At 42.4% G+C, this 18,339-nt stretch overlaps 1 protein-coding gene across 1 annotated transcript in view; it reads left to right on the top strand.

Annotated features, from left to right (window-relative positions):
* Positions 1-18,339, top strand: part of LOC311137769 (WD repeat-containing protein 18-like) — an 85,437-nt gene that overhangs the window by 31,829 nt on the left and 35,269 nt on the right. The window contains exons 5-6 of the mRNA XM_084172354.1: positions 4,320-4,463; positions 16,980-17,044. Coding sequence (XP_084028480.1) covers positions 4,320-4,463; positions 16,980-17,044 — 209 coding nt within the window. The remainder of the gene's footprint in view (positions 1-4,319; positions 4,464-16,979; positions 17,045-18,339) is intronic.

An 18,339-nucleotide genomic window follows, 5' to 3' on the forward strand; every position in this document is an offset into this window, starting at 1 on the left:
TTCATTGAGGGAACCATGAATGCCAACATGTACTGTGACATACTGAAGCAGAGCATGATTCCCTCCCTTCCGAGACTGGGCCGCAGGGCAGTATTCCAACATGATACGACCCCAAACACACCTCCAAGACGACCACTGCCTTGCTAAAGAAGCTGAGGGTAAAGGTGATGGACTGGCCAAGCATGTCTCCAGACCTAAACCCTATTGAGCGTCTGTGGGGCATCCTCAAACGGAAGGTGGAGGAGTGCAAGGTCTCTAATATCCACCAGCTCCGTGATGTCATCATGGAGGAGTGGAAGAGGACTCCAGTGGCAACCTATGAAGCTCTGGTGAACTCCATACCCAAGAGGGTTAAGGCAGTGCTGGAAAATGATGGTGGCCACACAAAATATTGACACTTTGGGCCCAATTTGGACATTTTCACTTAGAGGTGTACTCACTTTTTTGTTGCCAGCGGTTTAGACATTAATGGCTGTGTGTTGTGTTATTTTGAGGGGACAGCAAATTTACACTGTTATACAAGCTGTACACTCACTACTTTACATTGTAGCAAAGTGTCATTTCTTCAGTGTTGCCACATGAAATGAAATACTCAAATATTTACAAAAATGTGAGGGGTGTACTCACTTTTGTGAGATACTGTACATACAGTACCAGTCAAAAGTTTGGACACCTACTAATTCCAGGGTTTTTCTTTATTTTTTACTATTTTCTACATTGTAGAATAATAGTGAAGACACCAAAACTATGAAATAACACATATGGGATCATGTAGTAACCAAAAAAGTGTTAAACAAATCAAAATATATTTTGAATTTGAGATTCTTCAAAGTAGCCACCCTTTGCCTTGATTACAGCTTTGCACACTCTTGGCATTCTCTCAACCAGCTTCATGAGATAGTCACCTGGAATACATTTAAATTAACAGGTGTGCCTTGTTAAAAGTTAATTTGTGGAATTTCTTTCCTTCTTAATGCGTTTGAGCCAATCAGTTGTGTTGTGACAGGTAGGGGTGGTATACAGTAGATGCCGTATTTGGTAAAAGACCCAAGTCCATATTATGGCAAGAACAGCTCAAATAAACAACAGTCCATCATTACTTTAAGACATAAAGGTCAGTCAATATGGAAAATGTCAAGAACTTTGTACGTTTCTTCAAGTGCAGTCACAAAAACCATCAATCGCAGTGATGAAGCTGGCTCTCATGAGGACCGCCAAAGGAAAGGATGACCCAGAGTTACCTCTGCTGCAGAGAATAAGTTCATTTGAGTTACCACCATCAGAAATTGCAGCCCAAATAAATGCTTCACAGAGTTCAAGTAACAGACACATGTCAACATCAACTGTTCAGAGGAGACTGCGTGAATCAGGCCTTCATGGTCGAATTGCTGCAAAGAAAACACTACTAAAGGACACCAATAAAAAGAAGAGACTTGCTTGGGCCAGGAAACACGAGCAATGGACATTAGACCGGTGGAAATCTGTCCTTTGGTCTGATGAGTACAAATTTGAGATTTTTGGTTCCAACCACCGTGTCTTTGTGAGACGCAGAGTAGGTGAACGGATGATCTCCGCATGTGTGGTTCCCACTGTGAAGCATGGAGGAGGAGGTGTGATGGTGTGTGGGTGCTTTGCTAGTGACACTGTCTGTGATTTATTTAGAATTCAAGGCACACTTAACCAGCATGGCTACCACAGCATTCTGCAGCGATATGCCATCCCATCTGGTTTGCCCTTTGTCCCACTATCATTTGTTTTTCAACAGGACAATGACCCAAAACACACCCCAGGCTGTGTAAGGGCTATTTGACCAAGGAGAGTGATGGAGTGCTGCATCAGATGACCTGGCCTCCACAATCACCCGACCTCAACCAAATTGAGATGGTTTGGGATTAGTTGGACCGCAGAGTGAAGGAAAAGCAGCCAACAAGTGCTCAGCATATGTACTCCTTCAAGACTGTTGGAAAAGCATTCCTCATGAAGCTGGTTGAGAGAATGCCAAGAGTGTGCAAAGCTGTCATCAATGCAAAGGGTGACTACTTTGAAGAATCTAAAATCTAAATATATTCTGATTTGTTTAACACTTTTGGTTACTACATGATTCCATGTGTGTTATTTCATAGTTTTGATGTCTTCACTATTGTTCTACAATGTAGATAATAGTAAAAATAAACCTTTGAATGAATAGGTGTTTCCAAACTATTGACTGGTACTGTACAAACATGCAAACATACATACACATTTGTATCTTTTTTTTTTTAGATATTGAAAGTTATACCGTCAGTATTTTGAAATGCAACGGTAAAGGATATACAGTTGAAGTCGGAAGTTTACATACACTTTAGCCAAATACATTTAAACTCAGTTTTTCACAATTCTTGACATTTAATCCTAGTAAAAAATCAGCTTTAGGTCAGTTAGGATCACCACTTTATTTTAAGAATGTCAAATGTCAGAATAATAGTAGAGATAATTATTTATTTCAGCTTTTAGTTCATTCATCACATTCCTAGTGGGTCAGAAGTTTACATACACTCAATTAGTATTTGGTAGCATTGCCTTTAAATTGTTTAACTTGGGTCATATGTTTCGGCTAGCATTCCACAAGCTTCCCAAAATAAATTGGGTGAATTTTGGCCCATTCCTCCTGACAGAGCTGGTGTAACTGAGTCAGGTTTGTAGGCCTCCTTGCTCGCACACACTTTTTCAGTTCTGCCAACACATTTACTATAGGATTGAGGTCAGGGCTTTGTGATGGCCACTCTTTGTTGTCCTTAAGCCATTTTGCCACAACTTTGGAAGTATGCTTGGGGTCATTGTCCATTTGGAAGACCCATTTGCGAACAAGCTTTAACTTCCTGACTTATGTCTTGAGATGTTGCTTCAAGATATCCTCATAATTTTCCTTCCTCATGATGCCATCTATTTTGTGAAGTGCACCAGTCCCTCCTGCAGCAAAGCACCCCCACAGCATGATGCTGCCACCCCCGTGCTTCACGGTTGGGATGGTGTTCTTCGGCTTGCAAGCGACCCCCTTTTTCCTCCAAACATAACGATGGTCATTATGGCCAAACAGTTATATTTTTGTTTCATTAGACCAGAGGACATTTCTCCAAAAAGTATGATCTTTGTCTCCATGTGCAGTTGCAAACATTTTACATTTTTTTTTACATTTTAGTCATTTAGCAGACGCTCTTATCCAGAGCGACTTACAGGAGCATTTAGGGTTAAGTGCCTTGCTTAAGGGCACATCGACAGATTTTTCACCTAGTCGGCTCGGGGATTAGAACCAGCGACCTTTCGGTTACTGGCACAACGCTCTTACCCACTAAGCTACCTGCCGCCCAAACTGGAGTCTGGCTTTTTTATGGCGGTTTTGGAGCAGTGGCTTCTTCCTTGCTGAGTGGCCTTTCAGGTTATGTCGATATAGGACTTGTTTTACTGTGGATATAGATACTTGTGTACCTGTTTCCTCCAGCATCTTCACAAGGTCCTTTGCTGTTGTTCTGGGATTGATTTGCACTTTTGGCACCAAAGTACGTTCATCTCTAGGAGACAGAACGCGTGTCCTTCCTGAGCGGTATGACGGCTGCGTGATCCCATGGTGTTTATACTTGCGTACTATTGTTTGTACAGATGAACGTGGTACCTTCAGGCGTTTGGAAATTGCTCCCAAGGATGAACCAGACTTGTGGAGGTCTACTATTTTCTTTTCTGAGGTCTTGGCTGATTTCTTTTGATTTTCCCATGATGTCATGCAAAGAGGCACTGAGTTTGAAGGTAGGCCTTGAAATACATCCACAGGTACTCCTCCAATTGACTCATGATGTCAATTAGCCTATCAGAAGCTTCTAAAGCCATGACATCATTTTCTGGAATTTTCCAAGCTGTTTAAAGGCACAGTCAACTTAGTGTATGTAAACTTCTGACCCACTGGAATTGTGATACAGTGAATTGTAAGTGAAATAATCTGTCTGTAAACAATTGTTGGAAAAATTAATTGTGTCATGCACAAAGTAGATGTCCTAACCAACTTGCCAAAACTATAGTTTGTTAACAGACATTTGTGGTGTGGTTGTAAAAAGAGTTTTAATGACTCCAACCTAAGTGTATGTAAACTTCCAACTTCAACTGTATCGCCCAAGCCTAACGTGAGCCCTTAAAATGTTAGCAGTGTATTATGTTAGCAGCCCTTAAAATGTATTTCCTGAAGCTGAAATTAACCAATGTCCTCAATTTAACCATGCGTTCCTCTCCCTCTTTATCTCTCTCACTCTCTGTCTCTCCCTCTCTCCTCTCTTCTCTCAACATCTCTCTAGCTATGGGAGCTATCCTCAGGTGAGATCCTCCTGTCTGTTCTCTTTGACGTGGGCATCATGTCAGTGACCCTTGACCCCTGCGAGTACTACCTCTTCTGTGGCGGCAGCGACGGCGGTATATTCCAGGTGTCCCTCTGCAGCCAGGTTAGATTTTTTTCTGTCTTCACCACTTTAGCCTTTCACCGTTTACCCCTGAGTGTTCCTCGATTAACATCTCAATGGCTTTGATTCACAAACTGTGGGTCTACGTTAATCGAGCATCCATCAAGCGCAACCTTGCCCACTCTGACATGTTTTTTTTTGTTTCATAACATCCAAGGTTTCATCAATGGCCTCCCTGTACATTATAAACAGGTTGCCCAACCATAAATAACCAACCCGTTGTGGATATTGCCCACGGAGAGAAGTGTCTGGACAGGGGTGAGCTCAGACAGATGACAGCAAATTGGAAAGCAGATATACAGCGGGTACTTTAGGCCACAGTCTGGCGATACACCAAGGGAAAGTGACATAACTAGGAGAGACTTTGAACTGGCGAATCCATCTCTAAAATGGAGTTTGCATGTCATATAACTTTGTATTCAGTACGTATTGTGCGCTGAGATGTTTTATTTTATTTCAGAGTCGGACGGGACAACTAGGGCTAGGCGATATGAGCAAAATATAATGTCACAGTATTTTTTTAAATAAAATGACTGTTTGACTGTGTTTATTTTTTTTTATAATAAAAGTTTGCTTTATGAGTATTGCGTGACCCTAGGGTGGCAACACATACAGTGTATTAAGAAAGTATTCAGACCCTTCACTTTTTGTTAAGTTACAGCCTTATTCTAAAATTGATTTATTTTTAAATCCCCTCATTAATCTACACCCAATACCCCATAATGACAAAGCAAAAACAGATTTTTATAAATGTTTGCAAATGTATAATAAAAAAGAACTGAAATATCACATAAGTATATCATAAGTATTCAGACCCTTTGCTCAGTACTTTGTTGAAGCACCTTTGGCAGCGATTACAGTCTTGAGTCTTCTTGGGTATGACTACAAGCTTGGCACACCTGTGTTTGGGGAGTTTCTCCCATTCTTTTCTGCAGATCCTCTGAAGCTCTGTCAATTGTAGCTCAATTGGTAGAGCATGGCACTTGTAACGCCAGGGTAGTGGGTTCGATCCCCGGGACCACCCATACGTAAAAATATATGCACACATGACTTTAAGTCGCTTTGGATAAAAGTGTCTGCTAAATGGCATATTTTTATATTATTATAGGTTGGATGGGGAGCATCGCTGCACAGCTATTTTCAGGTCTCTCCAGAGATGTTCAATCTGGTTCAAATCCGGGCTCTCGCTGGGCCACTCGAGGACATTGAGAGACTTGTCCCGAAGCTACTCCTGCGTTGTCTTGGCTGTGTGCTTAGGGTCGTTGTCCTGTTGGAAGGTGAACCTTCGCCCCAGTCTGAGGTCCTGAGCGCTCTGGAGCAGGTTTTCATCAAGGATCTCTCTGTACTTTGCTCTGTTCATCTTTCCCTCGATCCTGACTAGTCTCCCAGTCCCTGCTGCTGAAAAACATCCCCACAGCATGATGCTGCCACCACCATGCTTCACCGTAGGGATGGTGCCAGGTTTCTTCTAGACGTGACGCCAAAGAGTTCAATCTTTGTTTCATCAGACCAGAGGATCTTGTTTCTCATGGTCTGAGAGTCCTTTAGGTGCCTTTTGGCAAACTCCAAGCGGGCTGTCATGTGCCTTTTACTGAGGAGTGGCTTCCGTCTGGCCACTATACCATAAAGGCCTGATTGGTGGAGTGCTGCAGAGATGGTTGTCCTTCTGGAAGGTTCTCCGATCTCCACAGAGGAACTCTGAAGCTCTGTCAGAGTGACCATCGGGTTCATTGCTCAGTTTGGCCGGGCGGCCAGCTCTAGGAAGAGTCTTGGTGGTTCCAAACTTCTTCCATTTATGATGGAGTCCACTGCGTTCTTGGGGAACTTCAATGGTGCAGAATTTTTTTGGTACCCTTCCCCAGATCTGTGCCTCGACACAATCCTGTCTTGGAGCTCTACTGACAATTCCGTCGACCTCATGGCTTGGTTTTTGCTCTGACATGCACTGTCAACTGTGGGACCTTAGACAGGTGTGTACCTTTCTAAATCATATCCAATCAATTGAATTTACCACAGGTGGACTCCTATCAAGTTGTAGAAACCTCTCAAGGGTGATCAATGGAAACAGGATGCACCTGAGCTCAATTTCGAGTCTCATAACAAAGGGTCTGAATACTTATGTAAATAAGGTATTTCTGTTTTTTATACATTTGCACATTTTAAATGATTTCAATGTCTTTATCCATTCTTATTGTTTTATACTCTTCAACTTCAACCAAAAATCTTTTTCTGGATTTTCATGAGTTTCTGCATTTCCTGCACTAATTTGAGATCATTTCCACACTGCCACATAGGGCTGCACGATATGGGCAAACAATCTAGGCCTTAATTTTAATCAAATGTTACAATTGCGATTTGACTGCGATTTAGAGCAAAACACTTGAGTGAACTGTTGGAATCATGGAAAGTTGGAAGACATGGAAGAGTTATTGTGACAGGATAGGAACCAAAGTGTTTATAAGTGTTTCCTAGGGGACCCTATAATCTTTGGCTACATTGAATGCTTTCTCTTAGCAACTTCATGTAGCTAACATATTCTTGCTTTGTGCATTCCTCTTTGATTTAGAAGATACTGTTGCACAAAACACATGCAGATTTAGGTCTACACCATCACTGGTATTATCAGGCTGTATAGCTAATTAAGTTTGCTCTGACTCAGTATATTTATTAGCTAGCTAGCGATTAGCGATAATCAAATCAAATCAAATCAAATTTTATTGGCCGCATGCGCCGAATACAACAGGTGCAGACATTACAGTGAAATGCTTACTTACAGCCCTTAACCAACAGTGCATTTATTTTTTAGTAAAAATTTAGAATAAAACAACAAAAAAGTGTTGAGAAAAAAGAGCAGAAGTAAAATAAAATAACAGTAGGGAGGCTATATATACAGGGGGGTACCGGTGCAGAGTCAATGTGCGGGGGCACCGGCTAGTTGAGGTAGTTGAAGGAATATGTACATGTGGGTAGAGTTAAAGTGACTATGCATAAATAATGAACAGAGTAGCAGCAGCGTAAAAAGATGGGGTGGGGGGGGCAGTGCAAATAGGCCGGGTAGCCATGATTAGCTGTTCAGGAGTCTTATGGCTTGGGGGTAGAAGCTGTTGAGAAGTCTTTTGGACCTAGACTTGGCACTCCGGTACCGCTTGCCATGCGGTAGCAGAGAGAACAGTCTATGACTAGGGTGGCTGGAGTCTTTGACAATTTTGAGGGCCTTCCTCTGACACCGCCTGGTATAGAGGTCCTGGATGGCAGGAAGCTTGGCCCCAGGGATGTACTGGGCCGTACGCACTACCCTCTGTATTGCCTTGCGGTCGGAGGCCAAGCAGTTGCCATACCAGGCGGTGATGCAACCAGTCAGGATGCTCTCGATGGTGCAGCTGTAGAATTCTTTGAGGATCTGAGGACCCATGCCAAATCTTTTCAGTCTCCTTAGGGGGAATAGGCTTTGTCGTGCCCTCTTCACGACTGTCTTGGTGTGTTTGGACCATGATAGTTTGTTGGTGATGTGGAAACCAAGGAACTTGAAGCTCTCAACCTGTTCCACTACAGCCCCGTTGATGAGAATGGGGGCGTGCTCAGTCCTCTTTTTTTTCCTGTAGTCCACAATCATCTCCTTTGTCTTGGTCACGTTGAGGGAGAGGTTGTTATGCTGGCACCACACAGCCAGGTCTCTGACCTCCTCCCTATAGGCTGTCTCATCATTGTCGGTGATCAGGCCTACAACTGTTGTGTCGTCTGCAAACTTAATGATGGTGTTGGAGTCGTGCCTGGCCATGCAGTCATGGAAGTACAGGAGGGGACTGAGCATGCACCCCTGAGGGGCCCCCGTGTTGAGTATCAGTGTGACAGATGTGTTGTTACCTACCCTTACCACCTGGGGGCATGAAGTCCAGGATCCAGTTGCAGAGGGAGGTGTTTAGTCCCAGGATCCTTAGCTTAGTGATGAGCTTTGAGGGCACTATGGTGTTGAATGCTGAGCTGTAGTAAATGAATACCATTCTCACGTAGGTGTTCCTCTTGTCCAGGTGGAAAAGGGCCATGTGGAGCGCAATAGAGATTGCATCATCTGTGGATCTGTTGAGGCGGTATGCAAATTGGAGTGGGTCTAGGGTTTCTGGGATAATGGTGTTGATGTGAGCCATGACCAGCCTTTCAAAGCACTTCATGGCTACAGACGTCAGTGCTACGGGTCGGTAGTCATTTAGGCAGGTTATCTTAGAGTCCTTGGGCACGGGGACTATGGTGGTCTGCTTGAAACATGTTGGTATTACAGACTCCGTCAGGGACATGTTGAAAATGTCAGTTAAGACACTTGCCAGTTGGTCAGCACATGCTCGGAGTACACGTCCTGGTAATCCGTCCGACCATGCGGCCTTGTGAATGTTGACCTGCTTAAAAGTCTTACTCACATCGGCTACGGAGAGCGTGATCACATAGTCATCCGGAACATCTGGTGCTCTCATGCATGCTTCAGTGTTGCTTGCCTCGAAGCGAGCATAGAAGTGGTTTAGCTCGTCTGGAAGTCTTGTGTCACTGGGCAGCTCGCAGTTGTGCTTCCCTTTGTAGTCTGTAATCGTTTTCAAGCCCTGCCACATCCGACGAGCGTCAGAGCCGGTGTAGTACGATTCAATCTTAGTCCTGTATTGACACTTTGCCTGTTTGATGGTTCGTCGGAGGGCATAGCGGGATTTCTTATAAGCGTCCGGGTTAGAGTCCCGCTCCTTGAAAGCGGCAGCTCTACCCTTTAGCTCAGTGCGGATGTTTCCTGTAATCCATGGCTTCTGGTTGGGGTATGTACGTACGGTCACTGTGGGGACGACATCATCGATGCACTTATTGATGAAGCCAGTGACTGATGTGGTGTACTCCTCAATGCTATCTGAAGAATCCCGGAACATGTTCCAGTCTGTGCTAGCAAAACAGTCCTGTAGCTTAGCATCTGCGTCATCTGACCACTTTTTTATTAACCGAGTTACTGGTGCTTCCTGCTTTAGTTTTTGCTTATAAGCAGGAATCAGGAGGATAGAGTTATGGTCAGATTTGCCATAACCAAATGGAGGTTGAGGGAGAGCTTTGTATGCGTCTCTGTGTGTGGAGTAAAGGTGGTCTAGAGTTGTTTTTCCTCTGGTTGCACATTTAACATGCTGGTAGAAATTAGGTAGAACGGATTTAAGTTTCCCTGCATTAAAGTCCCCGGCCACTAGGAGCGCTGCCTCTGGATGAGCGTTTTCCTGTTGACTTATAACCTTATACAGTTCATTCAGTGCAATCTTAATGCCAGCATTGGTTTGTGGTGGTAAATAGACAGCTATGAAAAATATAGATGAAAACTCTCTTGGTAAATAGTGTTGTCTACAGCTTATCATAAGATACTCTACCTCAGGCGAGCAAAACCTAGAGACTTCCTTAGTATTTGATTTTGTGCACCAGCTGTTGTTTACAAATATACACAGACCGCCACCCCTTGTCTTACCGGAGTCAGCCGTTCTATCCTGCCGATGTAGCGTATAGCCCGCTAGCTGTATGTTGTCCATGTCGTCGTTCAACCACGACTCTGTGAAACATAAGATATTACAGTTTTTAATGTCCCGTTGGTAGGATAACCGTAATCTTAGGTCATCCAATTTATTCTCAAATGATTGAAGATTGGCTAATAGGATTGATGGGAGTGGCAGTTTACTCGCTCGCCGTCGGATCCTTACAAGGCACCCCGACCTACGTCCACGATATCTTCGTCTCTTCCTCATGCGAATGGCAGGGATTTGGGCCTTGTCGGGTGTCTGTAGGATATCCTTCGCGGCCGCCTCGTTGAAGAAAAAATCTTCGTCCAATACGTGGTGAGTAATCGCTGTCCTGATATCCAGAAGCTATTTTTGGTTATAAGAGACGATGGCAGAAACATTATGTACAAAATAAATTACAAATAACGCAGAAAAACACACATAATAGTACAATTGGTTAGAGGGCTGTAAAACGGCAGCCATCTTCTCCGGCGCCATGTAATTTATTACATGCAACAATGTTGAGCTAACAAGATTTTAGCAGCTAACAAGATTTAGGCCCAACTTGCTAGTAAAGGACAAACTAGCTGTTTGCAGATGTAAGAAACACAAACCAATAGTGTAGTTATAGAACGCTAGTGGATTTATATTAAGCAGCAAAGTGAAAACCGCATCGTTGTCATCAACATTGTTGCATGTGCTGCATTGACCATGCAGAGACTGAACGCAAGTGTCTTGTGGTAGAGGAACAACAAATGTACTCCTTGAGTGACAGGGGGTGGGGCTAAATCTGTGTGGAAAGCGGCATGGAGAGAGAGAGAACTCAAGTAGCGAAGTAAACTATAAATCGTAAAATACGTTATACCGCCCAGCCCTGGTCACAACTAGTATCTTTGAAGACAACATATTAATAGAGTAAAATAAGCACATTTATTTCCAGCACTTGAAAAGAACCTTAGAACTCCATATACTGTCATCAAACCCGTTACCTGATTTAATAATTATTTTAATGAAATAACTTTATTTTATTTCCACAAGTGAAGGCACACAGCAGGACTCTTTTCTCCAAGTACACACAACTGACGAACAAAATTAAATACATTCAGAACATTACTAATAAAACAATCCCCCTCCACCTGTCAATTGCCTTATAATACAACTTTGACTGAGTTCCCTTTGAGTTAGTCCTGTACATTTCTAGTGATGCACAAAAATACAGTAAACTTCGTAAAAGGGTCCCTCTGATCGGCTGACAGCGCCTTGATGTGTCTCCTCAGTGCTGGTATGGAACAGAGCTGCTAAAGTTTGTTAGTGAAGAGGGGAATGGGAGTGATGTTTGGACCAGTCCACATCTCTCTGGTGCACAGGGAAGGTCAAGGCAGGTTATACTTACACAAAGCTTAGTCTGGGAACACTACTCTGGAGCATCCCTACAGTATCTTCGCTTGGGCTCACCCTGGGTTTTCCAACTTACAGTAAGCCACTGAGAAAGACTTCTTCAGTTGAAAGGGAAAATATAAATAAAAAGTAAATCTACCATCTGCCACTATTTGTTATTCTGCACATGTATTGGGGATTCTCTAAAGGCACTCGACTGTTGATTTTCCATGAACTTTCTAAGCATTGCACCATCCTTGTACGGGTGAATCCCCACTGTTGGCCTGAAAGGTGGAGAGATTGTAGAAAATGAGAAAGGGGGGCACTGGCATGGCCAGTGTGTTTGGGTTGTAAATCACCTGGGGTCTTTCACAGTGACTATTGTCTGATCCCATGCCTCTTGAGGGACTTCTTTGCGCCCTGTGCTGCTCCTGGTTGCTGTACATTCCCATGAGAGTTGTCAAGTGCAGTGGAGGCTCCTCAGAGGAGGAAGGGGAGGACCATCCTCCTCAGAGAATTTCAGAAAAATGTAAATAGTGAAACATTAAAAGTTATGCTTTTAGATAAAAATATACTAAATATATTCACGTCATCAAATATCTGATCAAAACACACTGTTTTGCAATGAAGGTCTACAGTAGCGTCAACAGCACTCTCTCGGGTAGCACCATGGTGTAGCCGGAGGACAGCTATTTTCCGTCCTCCTCTGGGTACATTGACTTCAATACAAAACCTAGGAGGCTTATGCTTATCATCCCCTTCCATAGACTTGCAAAGAAATTATGACAACTTCTGGAGGACGTCCTCCAACCTATCAGAGCTCTTGCAATATGAACTGACATCTTGTCCAGCCAATCAAAGGATCAGAGAATGAATCTAGTATTGAAAGCATAAGCTACAGCTATCTAGGATCAGAGAATGAATCTAGTATTGAAAGCATAAGCTACAGCTATCTAGCCCTGCAGTGCATAAAGTGTGGTGAGTAGTCGACTCAGAGAAAGACAATAGTTGAACAGTTTTGGGGGGGAAAAAAAGTGGTGGGTTTACTAACGCGTAAGTTCTAGTTTGTTGACTATGACGTTAATATGGTGACAACTATGAAGGCTGTGTAGCTGTTAGCAGTTATGGTATGAAGGTTGGGCTAGAGGAGGTTTTTGCGCCTGGTCACAGACAGCTGTTGAGTTGTTCACTGAAGTCCACAAGCGAAGGGAAAAGGTGAGAGGAGGAGAATGCGTAAATGCGAAAGAAATTATACAACGAGCAAAGTCATGATGCTGTATGTGGCTACTATGGAAGTGAACTGTGTGTGCGGGTGATTGTTTCCGACGATTCTGTTGCGAAACATTTCTTAAACGAAAGCAAACTAAATGAAAAAGGGAGGGACCTACCTGAATTTGTCCAATAGAAATTCTTGTTGTTTCTGTGATTACACCACAGATCAGCTAGATGCAGGCAAGGGTGTGCAAGGCGGTATTGAATGTGTTACTGTCTGTTACCTTGATTGTGTTACTGTCTGTTACCTTGATTACGTCAATTTCTCTCTCGACCTGTGCACCTATGTAATAAACGCTAATTTGTAGGCTAGGTTGTAGCAACCTCATGATGGGTATAGGGCAAATTCGAGTATCATATAGTAACCTAAACCTGTCGATGTTACATTGTAAATGGAATATGAATGGAATACAAATAAGGCCATGCTCATTCAAAACAATTGTCCTCCCTAATCTTGAACGGCACCAACTGCCACTGGTCAAGTCAGATCCTTTCTGATAGCTTCTCTTCAAGGAGAAAGGAGACCTGTCATGGTTCAGAGTAATGCCCCCCCAGGTTTAGTGAATCTAGACTTACTGTAACATGCTAACAAGGATCTTTCTTCCTCAGCTTTGACAGAACATTTAACACAGGATGGACTTTTGTGTTAGGCATGATTTATTTGCAGGATGGGCTTCTTTTGTGCTCTAGAAAGTCACATTTCCGTGCAGAAAAATGTGTCTGTCAAGCTGCACCCAATTAATCCAAATGTAGTATGTAACCGACGCAAACCAACGGGATCAGAGAAGACATCAATGGATTTGGTTCAGTTTGAGGTTCAAGCTTTGTCCTCACGTCAGGTAAAGAAACTTGTAGAAAAGAGTCAATTAAACATGACAGAAATTAATGGGCAAATGTTTACACAATAAAGGATCCCCCTCCCCTCGTTAGAACACCCCACTTCTATTTAAAACCTAATTTTCCCTCAACCTGGCTCTTGCAGTCGTACGAAACTGGGTGTGAGTCACTCACTGTGCAGGCGGGTTGCTCATAGGCATCACCCCCCATGATAGACACATCCTGCCTCTTTCTCTTTCTCTCACAGTCCTGCAGGAAGTTCAGACCGAGTGCCTCCAAATGTGCTTGAATGGCTTTGGAATCACTGTCTGAGTGAAGGCCGATTCTCACCGGTCCATTTATTCTTCATGTATCCATAATTAAACTCAAACATTTCAGTTTTTCCATCTCCTTACTCATCATCTCATTTAGTTTGTAATTGTGACCGCCCCCCTAAATCTATCCGCGACGCTGGAAATGTTGTGGGTGGCACTTGGATGTATGGCCAAACAAACAATATCCCAGAGGCATCAGGTTTGAGTGGAGAAAAGCCCTCTTCTGTGAAAGAGTGATACAGATACCCCCTTTTCACTGACGCATGGTTATTGTTCCAGTCCTCTCACAGGTTATTAATACAACCAACAAGTTAATGTTAGTCAGTCAGTGACAGGGAGCATGATTACATGAGAATATTCACAGAAACGGTCATATAGATCTAGACTGCTCCTTTAGTTTTTGTTAGGGGTTTTCGTCTACGGTGCAGATTACTCCGTCTAATATTCTACTATTGGTCAGGGGACTCTTCACCTCTTTTTTATGTATTTTTTAAAAAACATAAATATAGCAATAATTGCTTTGAATGTTGTAGTGGAATGACTTGACCTCGGGAAGAATGGCTTAAAGTCATGAAATAGTCATTGATATGACAAGATTTCTGAGACAGCATATCATTTCATTTATTCATATTGAAGTATATTTCATGTGTCCTTAAAAGACCTGTTGCAAGCTGTAATTATTGAGATAGAAAATTCCCCAGGTCAAGATCCTGTTTGGATACACGAGTTGCTCGACTTCTCTTATTAATGCCTACCGACCCCTTTCACTTTGGTCCTGTATCTCTAATCATATCTTATTAGTGTGCTAACGTTCCTCAGATCTTTAATGCTTGCCTTTAAAGGCCCAGTGCAGTCAAAGTTTTTCCTGTGTTTTGTATCATATTGTACGACAGCTAATGAAACTAACACTGTGAAAGTGTGAAACAAATGTATCAGTGTTATTTCCTGATAGTTGCTGGTTGAAAATACAATGTACACAGGACCTTCTAATCAGTGTGTTTGCATGGGCGGGAGTTTCGGCTTGCCTGGTAACCAATTCACTGCCTGGTGATGTTAATAGACCAATAACAAAGACTTCCAAACCTCTCTGCCAATAACAGCTAGTTTTAAGTTCTCCCTTCGCCACGCAGACCACTCCCAGACAGTCTTAGCAAAATTCTTCCTTGAGAAACAATTATTTACTAAAAAGCTATTTTTGTCAATTTTAATGGAAAACTATTACAATAAGGTACTTAATTGTTACCCGGAAATTATTTGATATTAATATAAAAATGGCTGCATTGGGGCTTTAAAGAATTTGAAAGCTTAAGCCGCTGCCCCATTGACTCGCACGCCTTGGTCTTCCAACCACATTCTTTAGAAGCTTAATTATTTAGGAATAGAGCATCTTAAAGATCAATTGGATAATTAAGGTAATTGGAGAGAGAAGAAAGCTTTTATAGCCCTGCTCTGTATTAAATCAATTACATTAACTCTGCATTGTTGCTTTCTGTGGTTAAAGTTAAGTCTATAGATGCTGGTGAGTGAAATCACAGCTTTTCAAAGCTCCATCATTTCCTCTTCCCTCTGGCTTCCCCGTAGCGCTTAAATTATAATGATCTTCCTCATTATGCCGCATTCTGTGTCATTCATTCTAAAGAGATTGCAGATAATCTGTAACACATTCTTTCATTGTTTTGATTGAGAATGGATATTGTGGTGTTTGCATTCTTTCCAGTTTAATCCTCTAAACTTATGAGTTTGTACATCTTTGATAAAGACATCTCTTCCCTCTTTCTGGTTTATATTGCTTGACAGTATTCATGGCTGCTTGTCTTGAAAGTGAGCGTAATTGCTTTGGGCCAACTGGCTTCCATCACAAATGTTTGATATTTTTCATTTTTATGTATTCATTTTTACATAATAATTTGTCCGACTCCAATATGGTTGCTGCATATCTGAATATATTGCTTTTTATTTTTAACAAAGAGTGGGATCACTTTGTATTAAAACTACCTGTATACTGTATTTGGACCTTGCACCAACCCCAGAAATTAACCATAATTTCCCTATAGCAACAACCACATCTCATAATACAGCTGCTCCCCTAATTGTGCTGTTTACCCGATTGGAGAGGGTTAGTCATTTCCTAGACAGCTTAACTGTGAATATGCCTGTGGATCATTGTTTAATAAAGGGGATTTCATACCCTTGCTGGGCAGAAGTTCTTATGCATTATGATAGAGAGCTGCATTCGTTGTGCTGTTTGGTTCCCCCTTTGTTGTTGAAATTGTTCAGCAGGAGATGAGACAGTGAGCCCAGAATTGTCACATTTGGATAAATAGTCCTAGTGACAGTCAGACAGGCTGAGAATTCTCTTCCCCACTGCGAGCCAGCAGCAACCAGCCGTTTCCTTTTCACTGCGAGCCAGCAGCAACCAGCCGTTTCCTTTTCACTGCGAGCCAGCAGCAACCAGCCGTTTCCTTTTCACTGCGAGCCAGCAGCAACCAGCCGTTTCCTTTTCCTGCAGTGTGAAGGTTTTGAAATGTAATCCTGCCAAGACTTTTTTGCCATAGAAAATAAATAATTTTCTTGCTAAATGGTTCCGGACATCCCTCACGGATTTAAGCACTTGATTTTAACAGTTTAACATACAATTTTGTATTCATTTCATCCTTCATCGATGGTGGATTAGACTAATTACTGTTTTTTTCATTCCACTTCCAACATTTTAGTTAATGACAGGTGTGAAATGATACATGATGCTTCCCTCCCCCTCAAACCTTCGCTTAATGATTTGAATTTCAGTCGTCTGGCCAGAGTATCAAGCCCTTTACACAAACAGACAAAATTATTAACTATTAACCAAATCCCTTTCAAGTCCACTTGTCATGTTCAAAACAGGCAGTATAGACGTGATGTAATGATTAGAGTTGGTCATAGTCAAATCCAGTGGTGTCCAGTCCTCCCTTCCTTGCTGCATGTCTGATGCAACCCCATCCCTAGTTAAAGCAATTAAGTCAATCGATCAAACCATTAAGAGGCTGGACAGGGCCAAAACTTCCCTGCCAACTTAATAGAGAGGGAGGAACATGTTAGTGAGTGTACCTGAGATGCAAGCTAATTAGCTCTGGGAATGAAAAACATCTATCAGAAGTCTGTTAGGTTTGCTTACTCTGATTAACTTCTGTTTACTTTTTTATTCGGATCTGCAGAGCCTAAATCGAGATCAGACGTTCCAGTCGGACAACGAGGGCAACCAGGTTTTCAAAGGACACAGGTGGGCTGCCTTCAAGGACTCCTCTATATAATATATGCCATTTAGCAGACACTTTTATCCAAAGCAACTTAGTCATGCGGCATACATTTTACTTATGGGTGGTCCCGGGAATCGAAGCCACTGTCCTGGCATTGTAATATTTTATATGTGTATATGTTTGATATACAGTATAGTGTATATATACATAACGTGCGTAATAAGACGAAGCAATTAGCCTATTAAAATGTTTATCTGACTCCATAAAGATAATTAAAATATACAAGCAAGGATTAGGCAATGAGTTGATGTTGACTAGCAAGAATTGGTCTGAGAATTGTCTATATCAAAGGCAGATATTTCATTAACATTGTACAATTCATGGATTCACACACAAGGTATGGAGCTTAAGTTAGAAACCAATTCAAAGCATACTTCCAGGCATATACAGTGCATTCGGAAAGTATTCAGACCCCTTGACTTTGTACACATTTTGTTACATTACAGCCTTATCACATTTTACATAAGTATTCAGACCCTTTACTCAGTACTTTGTTGAAGTACCTTTGGCAGCGATTATAGCCTTGATTCTTCTTGGGTATGACGCTACAAGATTGGCACACCTGTATTTGGGGAACTTTGTCAGTTGGATGGGAAGAGTCGCTGCACAGCTATTTTCAGGTCTCTCCAGAGATGTTAGATCGGGTTCAAGTCCAGGCTCTGGCTGGGCCACTCAAGGACATTGACTCCTGCGTTGTCTTGGCTGTGTGCTTAGGGTCGTTGTCCTGTTGGAAGGTGAACCTTCGCCCCAGTCTGAGGTCCTGAGTGCTCTGGAGCAGGTTTTCATCAACGAACTCTCTGTACTTTGCTCTGTTCATCTTTCCCTCGATCCTGACTAGTCTCCCAGTCCCTGCCGCTGAAAAACATCCCCACAGCATGATGCTGCCACCACCGTGCTTCACCGTAGGATTGGTATTGGCCACGTGATGAGCAGTGTCTGGTTTACTCCAGACTTGTCGTTTGGCATTCAGGCCAAAGAGTTCAAGCATGGTTTCATCAGACCAGAGAATCTTGTTTCTCAGGGTATGTATACAGTGGGGAGAACAAGTATTTGATACACTGCCGATTTTGCAGGTTTTCCTACTTAAAAAGCATGTAGAGGTCTGTAATTTTTATCATAGGTACACTTCAACTGTGAGAGACGGAATCTAAAACAAAAATCCAGAAAATCACATTGTATGATTTTTAAGTAATTAATTTGCATTTTATTGCATGACATAAGTATTTGATCACCTACCAACCAGTAAGAATTCCGGCTC

The sequence above is a fragment of the Coregonus lavaretus genome (assembly GCF_964263955.1).
Source record: "Coregonus lavaretus genome assembly, chromosome: 11".
NCBI lineage: Eukaryota > Metazoa > Chordata > Actinopteri > Salmoniformes > Salmonidae > Coregonus > Coregonus lavaretus.